Source organism: Lepidochelys olivacea, assembly GCF_965140295.1.
Source record: "Lepidochelys olivacea isolate rLepOli2 genome assembly, chromosome: 6".
NCBI classification, from domain to species: Eukaryota; Metazoa; Chordata; order Testudines; family Cheloniidae; genus Lepidochelys; species Lepidochelys olivacea.
The window spans coordinates 120003682-120021171 of record NC_140416.1 but is presented as its reverse complement, the minus strand read 5'-3'; the positions used below and the strand labels follow the sequence as shown (position 1 = coordinate 120021171).

The 17490-nt window shown below is 42.7% G+C and overlaps 1 protein-coding gene across 6 annotated transcripts in view; it reads left to right on the top strand.

The window, feature by feature from the left end:
• KTN1 (kinectin 1) overlaps positions 1–17490 on the top strand; it is a 114970-nt gene that overhangs the window by 52596 nt on the left and 44884 nt on the right. For 5 of the 6 annotated variants that reach the window (XM_084632463.1, XM_084632460.1, XM_084632462.1 and 2 more), the window contains exons 5-14: positions 368–498; positions 3136–3252; positions 7296–7436; positions 10168–10274; positions 11880–12012; positions 13389–13476; positions 13828–13994; positions 14708–14776; positions 16277–16314; positions 16916–17006. In XM_084632463.1, the coding sequence (XP_084488589.1) occupies positions 368–498; positions 3136–3252; positions 7296–7436; positions 10168–10274; positions 11880–12012; positions 13389–13476; positions 13828–13994; positions 14708–14776; positions 16277–16314; positions 16916–17006 (1082 nt within the window). The remainder of the gene's footprint in view (positions 1–367; positions 499–3135; positions 3253–7295; positions 7437–10167; positions 10275–11879; positions 12013–13388; positions 13477–13827; positions 13995–14707; positions 14777–16276; positions 16315–16915; positions 17007–17490) is intronic. The other variant, XM_084632459.1, reaches the window with a different exon arrangement.

Genomic DNA, 17490 nt, shown 5'->3' with positions numbered 1-17490 from the left:
TTTAACTTGGGAACTAAGTGCAAGTTACTGTCTCTTAACCTAAAGACTCTCCTACCTAGTACACTTCTAAATTCATGTGCTGGTTTTCATTTTCTTCAACCTGTTTGTTTGATTTGTGGCTGGTGACTTTATATCATTCTACTGAGTGCGCAAATAGTGATCTAGTAGAACTATATATTCCAAGGAGTCAGCTGCAGGCTTCGCAGTCAGATTCTGTCCTAAATATAAGGCATATTGTCTTCACTGAATATGTGACTCTTTGGTGTTTAATTTCAGTTTGAAATATCATAATACATTTATTATTTTGGAGCAAAGTAAATGAATAGATATTCACAACAGTGTAAATGTCACTATTCTTTAATTATAGAAAATGCTGAAGTAAAGTTTAAGGACTTTCTCTTGGCTATGAAGAGCATGATCTTCACTGAAGGTGAAGCCCTCTGTGTGGTTGAGCTGCTAAAGGAGAAATCCAGTGGGATTCAGGATGCCTTGCAGAAGGTGAGCGCTGTAAGAGCTAGATAGTACTATTTATTTTTAATACACAAGTGTTTGGAAGGGACACTGTCAAGTTACCTAGACCAAAAATGTGACCTGCCCGAATAATGGCTCTGTCATGAAGATCTTGCATTCATTTCCAGAACGCCTCTTTTTCTACTTACTAAGCGTTGTTTCTGTACACAGGTTAATGGTCAGCCATCAGTATACGTATACTGGCTATCCTACTAGGTCCTGGCCTGGTAGGCTGAGAGTTGGCCTTGTGCGCGTGTCAAATGAATGTTGATTGGTTGGGGGAAAAAAATAGAGCCATACATTTCAGAAGGCAAAACCTACAAGATGGCGGCACTGCTAAAGCAGGCCTGTTTTCTGGCCTTGTCCTTTTTTGTGGAGATGGTATACTATAGCTCCTTGTGTTATCGCAGGAACTGAAACACAGTGGGTGAATTTGGACTGGTGGCAGGAAGAGGGATTGGGTCAAAAGGGAGAAGGAAATGAATGCTTTGTCACACCTGAGAAGGTCACTGCATCTACTCTGTACAGATGTTTGCTTGAAGTGGGGGCCAGACTATCTGCGTTAAGTAAAGTCTAACTCCATTCCCTGGGCCCCACAGCAATTTTACAGTAAGTCTTGAAGATCATTTGATAGGACACATTATGTGAAAAATCTAATGCAGCTAATTGTGGTCTTGAAAACAGATAATGCACTTTTCCATCTTCAGTACGTTCTAGAAACACTAGAGTTGTCATGTTAAGTCAGACCAATGGTTCATCTGGTGTAATATCCTTTGTTAGTACTTGATGCTTCAAAGGAAGGTGCAAAACCCCAATAAGCATGCTATTGCGTAACTCTCCATTATTTTGGGAAGCTTTCTCATTAAATCCAACAGTCATTGCATAGTGTGTCTTGAAGGAGTGTTATCCCTTACACATTTTATCTTAGCTAGTCAGCTGTCTGATGCTTATTCATATAAACATCTAAACTTCTCGAATCCTACTAGGCTTTTTGCTTTCATAGCTTGTGGCATTGGGTTCCACAGGCTAATTATGCATTGTGCAAAAACTTTCCTTTTTATATCTCTTTAAATTGGTTGACATCCAAAGAAATTAGAAGGCTCCTTATTTTATATTTTGGCATTAGTTATTTCAGCCACTGTTATGTAATCTCCTATGAATCCCCAAAGTGGTCCTGATACTTTTAGTCTCTTATGGATGTTTTCCTATGCCTAAAATCACTGTCACCTAACCTGAGCCTTTACATTCCAACTATATTCTTCTTGGGATGGGGAGACCAGAACAGAACACTGTGTGGATGGTGTCAGTGTAAAATCAATGTGTATAGTGGTGACTCTTTTCAGTAGTATTCTGTCTTGTTAATACAGCCTAGCCCCTGGTTTGCATGATATGTCTGTTTGTTGCTATTGATTTGAAGGGAGCTGTTCAAAACATAGAAGTCTTGGCTTCTATAACCCAGTAAAACCCAATAAGTGTTAACTTTTGCAGGTGAAAATGTGGATATTACCCAACCAATAGCACAGGCTGGATGTGTGTGTGTGCACGTGTGTATGTACAATATGCTTTTATAGAAAAGTTCCATTTTCACTACAAAGGTTAGTAGTTGTGGCCCTTGGACTCCACAGAGAAAAGCAGGAAATATTGTTGTCAGTCACTTTATCAAGTGTTGAAGGTATTTGCTTTGTATTATTGAGCTGCTACCAAACAATTGGCTTACTTTACCTCAAATATTCACTTACCTTCTGGCTTTCTCTCTGCCACAAACACAAAACAAAGATGGAACCATTCATGGACAAATTTAAAAGAAAACTGAATATGGATCTCCAATATATTTCACCAGTTATCAGACTTAATCTAGAAATTGCCACATAGTCACAAGTACTCCTTTTTACAAAAACATTTAGTAAGTCTGCCATCAGTCACATAAACTGAGTTCTAAAATGTCTACATGCAGTAGAGGTCACAGGCATTTATGTCGGATCTAGAATTTGCCCAGTTCCCTTTTCTTCCATTCTGTTTGCATATAGCTTTACAATAACATCTAGGGCAAGTGTGAGTTATATATTAACCCTCTCCTAGAATCAACGTGATTCAATCATGCTGATAGACTTTGCCACAGAGTAATCTTCTGGCAAGTACAATGTTTTTGCTGTCATTGCTATATGCAGAGGGGAATCCCAGGACAACATTTCCTCTATTGGGTAGTAATATGCTTTAGGAGACCAGGCTTGTTGCGTTGTAGCAGCATGTAACTTTTTTACTACGTCTGTAGATAGCGTCTCCCCAAACCACCACCTTCCTATCTGACCTCAAATATGGAGAATAATCTGCTCAAATGCAGCTATACCTGCTGTGCTGTGTGTTTTAAAGGCATATCCTGGTCTAATGAAATTTGTTAGCGGCCTTTTGTAGCAGACCCAAAACGCCTTCTCATGCATTACGTTGCTAGTAGTAGGCTGACAAATGATTGCGTGCTGGATTGTGCAGCAGTGGGCATTTAGCTGAAGGAGGGGTAGGGGGAAACCCCAGTCGTGTTTACTGCAACTTTCAATATATGCCATAATAGATAAGTCAGTTGTAATACTTTCCGCACGTTTGATCACTTTTAATATCCTTTTGCTGTAGGCTAGTAAGGGAGACTCGGCTGCAACTATACACCAGCTACAAGAAAAAGACAAAATACTTGCTGCTTTGAAGGAAGAAGCTGCGGTTGCAAAGGATCAGTGCAAGCAGCTAACTCAGGTGAATATATTGAAGGAAACAGGTATGGAATTGAAAGGAAACGAACAAGGAACCTCATGGAATTTCAGTACAGTTGCTAGTTTAATGAGATCAGTATGAAACAAAAGGAGAGATTTTCTCTTAGGAGTTTATCAAGGCTAAGTCTTTTTTATTTTTTGTTTTATTTATTTTATTGTTTTAGCCTGCCAGGCTTATGTTCACTGTATCCAATTGCTAACAGTTTAATTGTATGGGGCACTCATTAAATATAGCTAAATATGAAAGTCTTCAGACCTTCTTAACTTGAAGATTTCAGAAGAAGGCAAAACATAACAAAAGTGAAGAGAATCCTGTACAAAAATTGGTGGATGTTTATAGTAGGCCGGAGAAGAGACTATTTTCACAGTAGCACTTGCGGAGTGGAGGGGAATGGAGGTAGAAGCAGGAAGGCTTGAAATGACGGGCATGGACAAGGCTTTTAGTGGGAAGGATTGCTTTTTAGAAATGTGTAGGGGAAAGTCAAACAAGATATTGAAGTTGAGAGCCTGGGCAGATGAGTGGGGGCGGGTGGGGAGTGGTATTAATAGTGCTAGCAAACGGTTTGAAGAAGAGGAAGTTGGCCGTGGGGAGCATTCAGTCTGAGTTATTGGAAGGGCACATGTAAGACTTGAACAGAGGGTGCGGTGGAGAGAGACTTGGCAGTAGTTCATGTGTAGCTGGGAGCTGAACCTATGAGGATCAATGAGGTGTGAAACGGGAGTGGGGGAAAACGAGGACAGAACATTGGGGAAGGTGGCATGCAGAGTGCAAGGGAAGAACAACTGGTGGAGACACTGAAAGAGCAGCAGGAATGGTTGAAAGAAAACCCGGAAGAGCAGAGTACTGCAAGCACAAGGAAGGCTGTGAAATCCACAGCATAGGGCAATAATGGTGGGTGAACAATGAGAGTAGAGCAGGAAACCCTTGAACTTGAGGACTGTAACTTGGCGAAGAAAATTGATTTCTACCCCTTCACTCGGCTGAAATGGAAAGAGAATGAAAAGAGGGATGGGAAGTGAATGCAACAGGAGTTGACTGTCTCCAAGCTCCCAAAGCTTGCGGAAGGAGATATGGAGCAGCTGGAGTGACCTTGAAGGTTTTGGGGGGAGAAATACTGGGATAGTTCTGAAAGGTAAGAAAGGGGGAAAATGTGGCCAAGGGGACAGGTAGACACAGCTCAAGGCTGTGGCGGGAAGAGATGCTTCTCCCCCAGCCCCAGATCTGCTGTGGTGGGGAGAGGTGCCTCTCCCAAGCCCTGGCTCAAAACCTGCCATGACCTGGGGAGAGGCACTTCTCCCGCAGCCCCAACCCAGCCCTGGCCCAGACCTGCCACAGCCAGGGAAGATGCACCTAACCTGTGGCCCCAACCTTGGAGCTGCAGAGGTGCTCTCTCCTTCCCCCTGCAGCCTGCACCCCAGAGCCCGCAGCCCCAGCCCAGAGCCCCCTCCGCCACCCTGAACCCCTCATCCCCAGCCCAGAGCCTGCACCCCCCAGCCAGAGCCCTCCTCCCCTCTCCCCCGAACCCTCTGCCCCAGCCCTGAGCCCCTCATCCCTGGCTCCACCCCAGAGCCTGCACCCCCAGCCAGAGTCCTCACCCTCTCACACTCCAAACCCCTCAGCCCCACCCCCACCACATGAATTTTATGTGCACCACTATGGAGGTGATGTGTCACATACCACCTCCATAGTAGTGCACATAACAAAATTCATTCCACACATGGTTGGGAAAAATTAGGGGGACCACTGCTGGCTACATGTTAAATGTGAGATACCTCAGTCTGACACCGAGATAAAGGAGGAAAGGGCCTTTAGTCACAGTGGCGGTAACTTTTACCCATAACTGGTGCATCTCAGAAGAAATTAGCAAGATCCTGGGAGGAGAAATGAGGGAATTTTAGAAGTGGAGAAGTGCTCCTGGGTGGATGTTTTGTGAGAGGTGACAGAGTTGAGAGAATAAATTACTAGTGCAGGAAGTGGTTGTGTTTTCTAGGGAAAGCTGCAGGACAAGAGCAGAGTTAGCGAATTTTAAGGGGGTGCCGCAGGTGCGAATTATCGGGTGTAGAGAGAGATGAGAGGATGGAGTTGTGAATGCATACTTCGAATCACTGATGGAAGGAAGGTGATGAGGGAAGTTTGGATAAATATCCAGACTGTTGCTGGTTCACAACTGATGCACGTACAATATTCAGTTTAAAGTGTTCCTTAAGGTGTGGAAAACAGATGTATGTTATTTCCAGATTGGTAGAAATCTTTCTCACTGGGTATAAAGGGTCCCCTCATTAGTGGGCGGTAAATAGTAAATCAGCTAAGTGAGAAAGCATACACTTGTTTCTGAGTTAAGTCTAAATTTCAGCTTTAAAAGCTTTTCTAGAGTTGAACACTGTATAAAGTTTTCAATACATTGCCTTTTTCTGATTTCCTTAGCAGTTAAGTGAAAGGAATGGCCTGTTCATGTCCCCATAGATGCTTTTGAAAATTAAGTCCCTGCTGTGTTTCATTACATCAGACTGATTAATTCCCATTTTTCCAAAGTGATTTAGGCCTTTCAGTGGGACCTAAGTCACTCTCCTGAAAACTTTACTCTGGGAAAAGTAGCATTATGAGGGTAATAAAGTTGCATCTCAAAGGAGAAATTTGCTTTTATTTAAGTTATAAAAGTTAATCGTCCAAAGTAAATTGTGCATGTTTTCGCTAACTAATCTAACAGAAGCTTGGCAGAATGCTGCAATCAACATTATTTCCTTCAGCATGCACACAAATATGTGTGCTTCCAAGAAGCAGTCCTGCAAATTTTGTGTGACGTTTGGATCTCTGCACTATCTAATAAACAATTAAACCAAATAAAACTTGCCTCTTTATTAGAAAATCATAAATTCATCATCTTGGTTATCCTCTCTTGGTCAGGGAATTCAGCCAGTCTGGGTTGTTGAGTGTTTGCTACTAATCTGAGAACCTTAGAAGCAGGTTGGTTTAATTTGAGGGTGCTACTGTTGCTGACCCTATAAGACACATGCTATAGCTCATATATTTTATGACATTGTAAAGTGTTTGCTCAGTCATGTGGTTCTAATAGTAATATTTTTAGTTTGTATTTAACATAATGATCATCCTGCACTAAGTATGCAGAATTGAATTGCACTTAACTAGTTACTTGAGATTTAAACCTACACTGTGGGATTTAATGCTAGCAGTTATGTACTGAATGACTGGCTAGTGAGGGGAACTGAACATTAGACTGAACTCCACTTTCACTTCATCCTGAGAGTTCATCTGTAATGTACAACATATTTGATCTAAAATGTACTATACTTTTGCCAAAAGAAAAGGAGGACCTTGTGGCACCTTGGAGACTAACAAATTTATTTGAGCATAAGAAAGCTTATGCTCAAATAAATCTGTTAGTCTCTAAGGTGCCACAAGTACTCCTTTTCTGTTTGCAAATACAGACTAACACGGCTGCTACTCTGAAACCTGTCATTATACTTTTGCCGCAATCCTATAACTGAGTTCTCCTAGTTCATTAGACAAATTAAATTCTGCCCTTAGTTATACCTATGAAATATTGATCTCACTGGGGCAAACAGAGGCAATTGAGGAAATAATTTGGCTTAATGTGATAGAAACACTATTCCAGTTTCTCTGAAGCAGCAAGAGATCATTCTTTTCATTGCAACACCCAATTTTACTTTAATTGTGAAATTATAGAATCATAGGACTGCAAGGGACCTCCAGAGGCCATCTAGTCCAGTCCCCTGCACTCACGGCAGGACAAAGTATTCTCTAGCCCATCCCTGACAGGTGTTTGTCTAACCTTCTCTTGTGTTGATGCTAAATCCATATAAAATATCAGAAACATGTTGCTGTTCAGACCAAACACTTGAATTCTTCTGTGGGTAAAGAATATTGATAATGGCTCTAATGGATGAGTATTGAGTGTAATTAGTAATGCATCGCCTTATGATTTTTTAGGAGTTTAAGGGGACAGGGGAAATGAACGTTTTTTTTTTTCTGATTTCCTACCCAAGGAACTGGTTGCAGAGAAGGAGAGAAGCAACTTGCTTACAACAAAGATGAGAGAACGGATCAACATGCTAGAAAAGGAACACGGTGCTTTTCAGAGCAAGATCCATGTTAGCTTCCAGGAAAACCAGGGGATGAAGATGAAGGTAAAGCTCTATGAAAGCCATTTTGATTTCTTGAGTGAAGTACAAATAGATTAATATGAGAAATGACTGTTTTAGCAAAAGGTGCAACACTTGATTTTTGTTTCCATATGAATAAACTGCAGGTGCTACCTAGAATCTCTAGTGATTTGAGGTGAGGAATCTAGGATTAATTCTTCTTCTAGGTGAAGGCAGCAAGCTGCTATAGATGGCCTTTGTTTTCAAGAGACAGGTCTTGTCATATAAAGTAACACACTGTACTACTTTTCATTCATTATTTCCTTTATCTGCAAATGACCAGTGATGAGCAGCATGTCTCCTGGCTGGAGCAAAGGTTTGGGATCTGGTGACTGCAGTTCTAGTCCAGGCTTTGCCACGGACTCTGTGGCTTACCCACCGTGTGCTTCTGTTATCTGTACAATGGACATAACACCCCCTAGTTCTTCATAAAGTGGTTTATGATCTTCTTATGTGATTGTGATTCTTGAGATGCAAAATCTATTTAAATCATCTAGCTTCAGAAAGATGGCCGTCATAGCCATACACGTGGACCGGTGCTATTAACAACTTATCTTCTGAATGACATGCTGGATGCAGAACATCCTTAAAAGCGAATATGTTCATGTAGGGAGGTTATAAAATGCACTTTGCGTTGCAAAACGCCTTACTGAAAATCATGAAGGACACTAAGAACATAAGAATGGCTCCCCTGGGTCAGACCAATGGTCCATTTAGCCCAGAATCCTGTCTTCCAACAGCAGCCAGTGCCAGATGCTTAAGAGGGAATGAACAAAACTGGGCAATTTATGGAGAGATTCATACCCTGTTGTCCAGTCTCAGCTTGTAGTAGTTGGAGGTTTAGGGACACCCAGTGCATGGGGTTGCATCTTTGAATATCTTGGCTAATAGCCATTGATGGACTTATCCTTCACTCTGCCATAAGATTGTCCTCTGAGCCATCTCGACCTTCATTAACATTGTTACAATGTGACCTAAGAAAAGCTTTAGCTTCATCAAAATCAAAGGCAAACGTCTTCCATCTACAGTCAACCAAAGCTTTGCAGGAAGAACTACGGCTGTATTTATGCCAACTGATCGACTAAAAACTCAGATCTTAGCATCGCTTTTTTTTCTGTGTAGCTGTAGCAGTATTGAGGGTAACGTGCACATTTTTACATCAAGTGATACATTTCCAGTGTTTCTGCATACGTTAGAGGGCACCCTGTCAGAGTTACTGAAGCAAAGTAGAAAAGGAGGACTTGTGGCACCTTAGAGACTAACAAATTGAAGTGAGCTGTAGCTCACGAAAGCTCATGCTCAGATAAATTTGTTAGTCTCTAAGGTGCCACAAGTCCTCCCTTTTCTTTTTGCGAATACAGACTAACACGGCTGCTACTCTGAAACCTGTCCTGAAGCAAAGTAAGCTCTCCAGAGTAAGGACTGTTGCTATCTATGTATAGCCCAGTGCACAATAGGGTCCTGCACCATGCTGGGAGAGGGGCCTCTTGGGCACTAGGATAATAGAAATTATATTCTATGCAAAAAAGCAGAAGCCTGTGGAGAGGATGTAAAGGGAACCCTCCCTGGTTCTTGGCACTCTAGTTCCACTCCCCCTGCTGGGTACTGTGGGAATTAGACTGCAGAGAAGGGAATGCTATTTGGCTGACAGCCTGATTATCTGGGCTGCGTGTTGGTTTTTGGGTGCTTTTTCTTCCTGGAACTTCTAGGGTTGTGTGGTATCGAGAGCAACTTGGAGCCCGTGTCAGTGTGGGCTAAATGTTGGTGCTCCAGTAGCTTGTCTTTTTTTCTGTCTCACTCCAACAGCCAATGTTTGTCTGACAGCTTTTTTTGTATACAAAATCCTCTCTGATGAATTAGTCATCTGATGAAACTAGGGCCTGGAACCGGTTTCAGCTGTCACTGAAAGTTTGGCACCAGTAGAGGAGGAAAGAAACGTTTAAGCTGCGTGTGGTGTAGGCTCTCAACAAACTGGTAGCTCGCGCTAGCCAGCCCCTCCTGTCATCTGGCATATGGAATCTGCCTTCTTCTGTGCTGAATCAAGCATTCTGGCCTCTGGCGCAGCCTTGTGGCGGGGGTCTCAAACTCCTGAGACAACAGGTGCTTCAGAGAAACTATGTTCAGAGTACAATAAAAGCACATGCATATCTGAAAAAGAGACTGTCTTATTTTGCTTCAGTTAGAATCTCAGGAATAAAGAAAAGGCCCAAACTGTTTTAAAAGGCTGATTCCCCCCCCTTACATATCATTATTCATAATCGGTCTTCTCATTGTGGCTTTAAACTTCTCTGCACATTTTCAGTTTAACTTGACTTCAGACTTCCAACAGAAATAAATTAACCCCTTCCCCTAATCTACTTTAGAATTGTCTAGTGGTGTTTGTTGGACTAAGTCACATAATCAGGAATGCTCGGTGATCTACCGTTACTAGATTTGCATGCTGCATAAGAAAACTGTGGCACGTGCATGCAAGAGGGAAACTGGTTTAAAAGGCAAATGTGTCCTTAATTCAACTCTGTGAGCTTAAAATATCAATAGGCCTTTGATGGGGTACATATGTATTTGTGTGTGGACTGCAAAACCTCAGAGCCTTCCAAATTAATTTTCTTGATCTGAGACTATTGTAAGTGTCTATTACAGTACAGTAACAGTGTCTGTTACACAGCTGTTGACTTCTATTCCTCAAGCTTTAAAATATGTGTGGTATTTATTTTAGTTCCAGCAGCTTCGTGAGCAGATGGAGGCTGAGATAGGCCACCTGAAGCAGGAAAATGGTATCTTGAGAGATGCTGTCAGTACTTCTACCAACCAGATGGAAAGCAAGTATGTTCAGGAGTTCAGTGCCTCTGAGCCATCAGGTTTTTTTAAACTTATTGCGGCTTTCCCTGAAGATAGCTGTTCTGGCCACCTTTTTAGGTGTTCCACTAAGTGACACCGTCTCCACAGCCATGGTTTTATTATACTAGTATATAACTATATTCAATTACTCCTGGGGGAATTCTGCGCCATTATATGCATGCAGAATTCATGTCCCCTGCAGATTTCTTCGCTTCCCTGCAGAAAAATGACTTTCTGATGGGGAAGCAAAGGGAAGCTGCAAGAATGGTCATGCATCCCTCTCCAGCAGCTTAAGCATGTTATTTCAGGCACCCGGAGCAGCCAGTGAAGAGGTAAATCATTGCAGGGAAGGTGGGACAGGGGACACCCCAGCCGGCGGCTCCTACCTTGTGCCGGGCTCAGCTGCTAGTCTCGGCTGGGCTGGGGAGGATGGAACCTGCTCTTTCCCTGCAAAGAGTGGCTGGGGCTGGGTCAGACCCTCCCCCAGCTGCAGGAAACTCTGCACTGCCCCTCCCGCCCTCCCCACCACTTCCTGCTCCCATCCCTTCTCAGCCTCTGGGAGAGGGGTCAGTGTATGGGGAGCTGCTCCCCTGTCCACACAACTCCAGTGCATCTGGACCCCCTCCCCTGCACCCAGACACCCCTCCACTGAGCCCCTCTGCACTCGAACTTCCACCCCAGTGAGCTCCACCCCTCCCCCCCGTACCTGGAGCACTAAACAAGACCCCTGCACCCAGGTCCTCACTCCACTGAGCCCCAACCAGCTACATCCAGACCCCCACCCCACCAAGCCCCACTCCCCCAGCATCCTCAGGAGTAATGTTCTGGCACTCAATGAGTAAAGCAGATAGACCAAGATCTTCAAGTGATTATTGGCTTTGGATCCCTCAGTTCGAGACCCTTATTTTTCAGTGGGTGGGTGCTTGGTACTTTCTGAAGAGCAGACCTCTTAAAGTTGCTCAAGTTAAAGACCCTCCAATGGAAGGAAGCATAGAAGTGTTAACTGTCAGTATGTCTGACACTGATTATATAGCCCTTGGCCATGAGGCCCCAGCAGAAATATTGACCTTGTAATCTTGGGAGCTGAAATATTTTAAGATTTTAAGTCATTTTAACAAAAATATTAAACATCTGCATAAAAGATGCATCGAATGGGTAGCAATAAGATGTTTATCTGTTGGTGGTTTTAGGAGAACAGGGATAAGCAAAGTCATTCAAGGTTTCATAAATTGAGACTCATATTGCTTCTAAACCAATGAAGAGGGTTATTTGTGCTGCTGTAGCACCCTGAGATCCCAATGAGGATAGAATCAGGGCTCTGTTGTGTTAGGTGGTGCCCAGACACCCAGCTGCAGTTGACATGGTTTGAGTCGGGAACATTATTGCTTTCTATGTGTAATTTTGTACATATTCTGAAATGCTAAATAGTTCTGTTACTCTACGGGAGTAAATTGGTATTAAATGCTTCTTCTAGAAGTACACTTTTGACTTGATATTTGAATGTCTACTGATATTTCATTGACTTGATCCTTGTGAATTGTAATCGCTTAAGATTACGTTATGAAAAACCAGTCATTCTTATTTCTTCAGGCAGTCTAGTGAACTGAACAAATTGCGTCAGGATTGTGCTAGACTTGTGAATGAACTGACGGAGAAGAACAATAAATTGCAACAGGAGGAACTCCAAAAGAAAAATGCAGATCAAACAATTGGCCAGCTAAAGGTGACTTCTGTTTTCTTTATTCCTCTGCAATTATGCTGTGCCCTTAACAGAGCCTACAATACTTTCAGTGGGGAAATCTGCCTTCTGATATTTCAGGATATATGAGAAATTTGAAAGGAAATCTTGCTAAAATACCTATTGCCTGTAGACCTACACATTTACTCTTTCGATGTCTGATAAAAATGGAAAATTGCAATTGGTGGAAAATAGTAGGCCGGCATTTGATGCTTCCTTTCTAGGTGAACTTTGAATATTTTGCACTTTTTAGTCATTATGAACTCTTGTATTTAGTAAAAACTACTTCAACAGAAAAATGTTGTCTTTTAAAAGAAACTTGCAAACTTAATCTCTGAGCCTATTTGAACAGTCAAAAAATTGTGAATGGAATAGTATCCTGCATTGTCCCAATAGGCATTTCAAATGATGTAAGTGTCCCTTTGTTCTGGAGTAACTTATTCAAATACATATTTAAACAAAACGCTATATTTGTTAAAAGAGTAAGCTAGTTTTACTGGCCTGGGATGTGCCTCTTCCCCCATTCCCTCTCTTTGATAGAACAGAGATGCTTCTCTTCTTGCTATGTGGACATATAATAATTTAAAAAAAAAAAATCTGTCAAAAGGAAATTCAAAATTTCCGAGTGCTAGTAGCTCGTTACTAAAAGAAAATCAATTTGCAGTGAAAGAACCACTGAATCGCTGCCGCTGGAGAGGTGACGTCTACAACTGAACCAAATTTTGGATAGCAAATGCAGATTTACACAAGATCTGGCAACTTTGGATTCAGGCGCTCCTTCCTGAACTTGATGATGACGTTTTCCCCTGTTAGTTGTAGAAACTTGTCTGCTAAAGAGCTGTGGTTTAGTTCATTTGGAATTCAGTTCAGAGGTTGGACTACGAAGATGTTGAAATAGACGGGATTGGTCCAGGGTGAGGCTTACTGAGTGCTGGATGTCTCCGCTGTGGCCTTGCTGTATGTGAAAGGGAGGGACGTATGCTGCTTTATATTGGATAGAGGTTTAGGAACGTCACTATGGGATGGTCTACAGTAGAAACGTACATTGGTGTAGCTGCGCCTCTCTGGCACCTGAAAAATCTGCGCACCTGAGATGTAGCTATGCCAGCCTAACCCCTGGTGTAGACAGCCCGAGGTTGATGGAAGAATTCTAGCTACCACCTCTTAAGGAGGTGGATTAACTACAGCAAAGGGAGAACCCCTCCTGGTGCTGTAGTGGGGTCTACACTGAAGCCCTGCAGCAGCTTTTTAAGTGTAGACCTGGTCTAGAAAGTAGAGATGCACTTGGTTAAATAGGTCAGTATGGTACTTGGAAGGTGACCCTTTTCCCCTCTCTCCCAACTCCCACTTTCAACTGTAAGGTCCAACAGCAGGAAGCGGAGAGGCGATTGGAGGAAATCCAGGCCTATTTCAGGAAAAGGATAGCAGAACACGAAGCAGCACAACAAGGTAGGAACATGTGCAGTTTCCTGTTACGACCAAAGATGGCTGCGTCGCCCCTTTCCTGCGTGCGAAAAGGATATGCGTGGAATATTGGGCAAATAACCTTGAGCTACAGAAAGGTTAAAGGAAATGGTGTATTCAATTCATCGGTGTATTCAATACCTCCTCCAGCTGACATCCCGGGAACATAAATACCACCTTGAAATGCACTGCGGCATGGGTTGTTTTAAGTGTGAAGGGTTAAGTGTGAAACGACTGTGCTTGCTTAAATAAAAACGGTCTCTTACTCGGTTTTCCCAATATGTTACAAACGTTCAAATATTTTCTTTAATTAAAACCTTGATGTTTCTGCTGCAGATGTGCAGAATAAGCTTGTGGCCAAAGACAGTGAAATCCAGAGCCTGCACAGCAAACTTACAGATACGATCGTGTCTAAGCAACAGCTGGAGCAAAGGATGTTGCAGTTAATGGAGGCTGAACAAAAGAGGGTCACTGCGGAGGATTCTGTGCAATTGCAGGTGCAGGTACTGCATTAATAGCTGAAGGTCTTTCTCTATGCAGCAGAGCTTGAATGATATTACTGTGTGTTTGTTTTAACAAAGCATTACAACTGAATGCAAAAATGAATACGCTTCGTTCCGATGATCAGCTGGCATCCTGTAAGACGTGCTAATGCTGCTGCATTGGTTTCAAGCAAGCTGGCTTATGCTGTATGGGGTATCTGGAGTGGAAGGGAAGGGAATGTTCTCTTGTGGCACGGATTGTGTTGCATTCATTGTTAGTCTTGACTTTTTTTAATTACAATTATCTTATTGGTGATAAAGTGTCATCCAAACAATGTGGTTAACACAAGAACGGCTGTACTGGGTCAGACCAAAGGTCCATCTAGCCCAGTATCCTGTTTTCGGACAGTGGCCAATGCCAGGTGCCCCAGAGGGAATGAACAGAACAGGCAAACAAGTGATCCATCCCCTGTCGCCCATTCCCAGCTTCTGGCAAACAGAGGCTAGGGACACCATCCCTGTCCATCCTGGCTAATAGCCATTGATGAACCTGTCCTCCATGAACTTATTTAGTCCTTTTTTGAACCCTGTGTTAGTCTTGGCCTTCACAACATTGTTCAAGTGTAAATGCCTAGCATGCAGCTTTAAAACAGTGCTGTTAATAAGACCTAAAAAATACAAATACTCTCGCACACTTAAATTTGCTTTTCTTTTTTGTGTCCTCTCTCCATAAGGAGCTGATGGAGCAGAAGGAGGCTTTGAAAGTGCAGCTTCAGCAGTTTCATTCACAAATGGCAGGCCAGGTACAGCAGGTTCTAAGACTAGACCGTTTTGTCTTGCAGTCTTAACTGGTAAATGGTCTTTCAAAAGCTCATGATAACCATTGTGTTATTTTAATCTGGATATGGCATGTTGAATGTAGAAAGTGGCCATCGCTCCTTGGGCAACAGAGCATGAAATATACCACACATTTTATAGTTCACATAGAAAGAGTGTCTACAACCTTAAGTTGCGTGGAATAATTTCTTAAATCCAGTGACTATTTCTGTGGCGACAATAGATGGCTTGCGATAACTTTCACAAGTTTTTATGTTTTAAACATTCTGGTTCCACTTGATTTGCTTTGACAACTTATTTCTTTGTACAGTGTCGTTAAATACTGTACATCAGATTTCAGTGCCTCATTAGAGGCTCCAGTCACATCCAGATACTTCCTGGCTTCTGGGTTGCAGACAGTGAGAAGTTGACTCTCTACGCAGCCAATCGTAGAAATCAGCTGGCTTAGAAAAGCCCACTTTAACTTTGCCTGCTTAATGCAGGCACAAATGGAACAAGTACAGAGATTCAGAGCTCCCTGCCTGCCTACAGCTGAGTATTGAATTTTTTAGTTGTGCATGGACACATTTGCTATCCCTTCATAGAGTCTAAGGCCAGAAGGGACTACAGTGAGCATCTGGCCTGACCACCTGGATAATACAGGCCATAGGGGTTCCCTGAAATAATTTCTCTTTGAACTTGAACCTGTCTTTTGGGAAAAACATCCATTCTTGATTTAAAAATGGCCAGTGATGGAGAATCCACCACCATCCTTGGCAGGTTGTTCCAATGGTTAATTGCCTTCACTGTCAAAAATTTGTTCCTTTGTATCCTGTATGAATTTGTCCAGCTTCCAGCCAAACTAGACCCCCACATGTGGCCTGAACAAACTGAAGACCACATTCATAATCTGGCACTTGCCTTTTGATCCCTTCAGGAGTGAGGGCAGTGGTGGGGAGAGGACAGGTTGGGCTAGTTATTTTGAGGGCGGGGGGGAGTTTTGGATGTCTGCCTATTCCTAAGTGGGGACTCGCGTAAATGACTGAGATGGCTTGTGCTGGGAGATTACCAGAGAGCGGTCGGCTCACATTCGTTGTAGTCTCCCTAGTGCTGTTTTCTGCCATCTAGTTTGAGTGGGGAAACCGGTGTTGAGGGTGGGTGATAGTTTTTCTCTGTACACCAGGATTTTGGGGGGAAACTGGAGGAGAAGAATCTACGGCATTGAGGCACAAAACTGTAAGAGAACTCCCACAATTAAAGGTCCATATCGTCCATTATGGTAATGGTTCCTTGGCTCTTGGACCAGTGTGGGCAAGGACTTTGAAGTGATACAAACTCGTACTAATGTTCTTTGGCCAGGAAACATTGGGTATTGGCCTGTGCCAGTTTCAAACATCTGTAAACAAGCAAATGTTATTTCTGGCTCAGCTTAGAAAAGGACATTTTCGTTTTTGCTTTACATTCAGCTATTTTTCCCCCCTCTGTAGACATCTGCTTCAGTCCTGGCAGAAGAACTACAGAAAGTGTAAGCATCCCTTCTCCTATATGTTTATCAAGAAGTTGCTTGCTTTATTGCCTGCTCAAGATACAGAAACTTTTAACTCATGCTCGGCACATATGGGAGAAATTTGTGAAGGAAACGCTGTCACTTAAGTATTTTACTTTGCATTGTGTGTGATCCTCTTGGAAGCTGTGAAACTTCTTCCTACGGATTTCCCCTCCCCACCCCAGACTTGGAGTACATTGTGTGTGGCTGTGTTCACTGTGTGGGAGTGAGAGCTGCCCCTCTTGCTGATGTCTGAGTGTATGGATCAGTGGCATGTGCAGGGCCATGAGAATGTTAGGACAGTCTCCAAAGCAGAGCTCCAGGGCACTTGTCTCATTGAGGGGGAGGGGGTCATGATGCACCAGGCTTTGTGCATGTCTTGTAAACTCTTGGCAAGCATAGAGGATTTAAAACAAAAAAGAAAAACTCTTTATGTCCAAAACACTCTGCCAAGAGGATTAATTATAGCAGACTTGATTTTGGGCCTGCATATTATTCTTCTAAATGTAGCCGAATACTATACATGCATTTCTGTCTAAAAGGTCTTGTTGCAAATTACTTGCATCTCTTATTTGTACAGGATTGCAGAAAAGGACAAACAGATAAAACAGGTGGAGGACTCATTAGTCAATGAACATGCCAATCTAACCGGCAAGGAGGAGGAGCTCAAGGTATAGGAAATGCCCATTAGAAGGAAACTGAATGACTAAAGAGCAAGCTCATTACAGAAGCTGTGATTGTGAACTGAAACCCACAAGCCAGCATCTTGCATCCCCCCATTGCCTTCATTGTGGCTCCTGTGGTCATAGGGGTCTGCTTGAATAGGTCTTTTGGTGGGCTGGGGCCTGGGTTTGTTGTAGGTATAACTTTTGGGTGGGCTAGAGTTTGCTGCCCTTCTCCTTGTGCCTATAAAATAACTCCCATAGAAAAGCACATGGAGACCCAGAATTCAGTCATTGAGGATTTTCAGCAAGGATTGCACAGGGTCAACCTCCCCACAATCAAGTCCAAAAAGAACAAAAGGAATGAACTTAATACCAACTTTATAAAATCTTATGATAAAGAAACAATAAAAAATAACCAACTTAATTTCTGCAACATGACATGACTACTTTATAACCCACGTACATTATCTTCACAGTTCTACCTAAACAT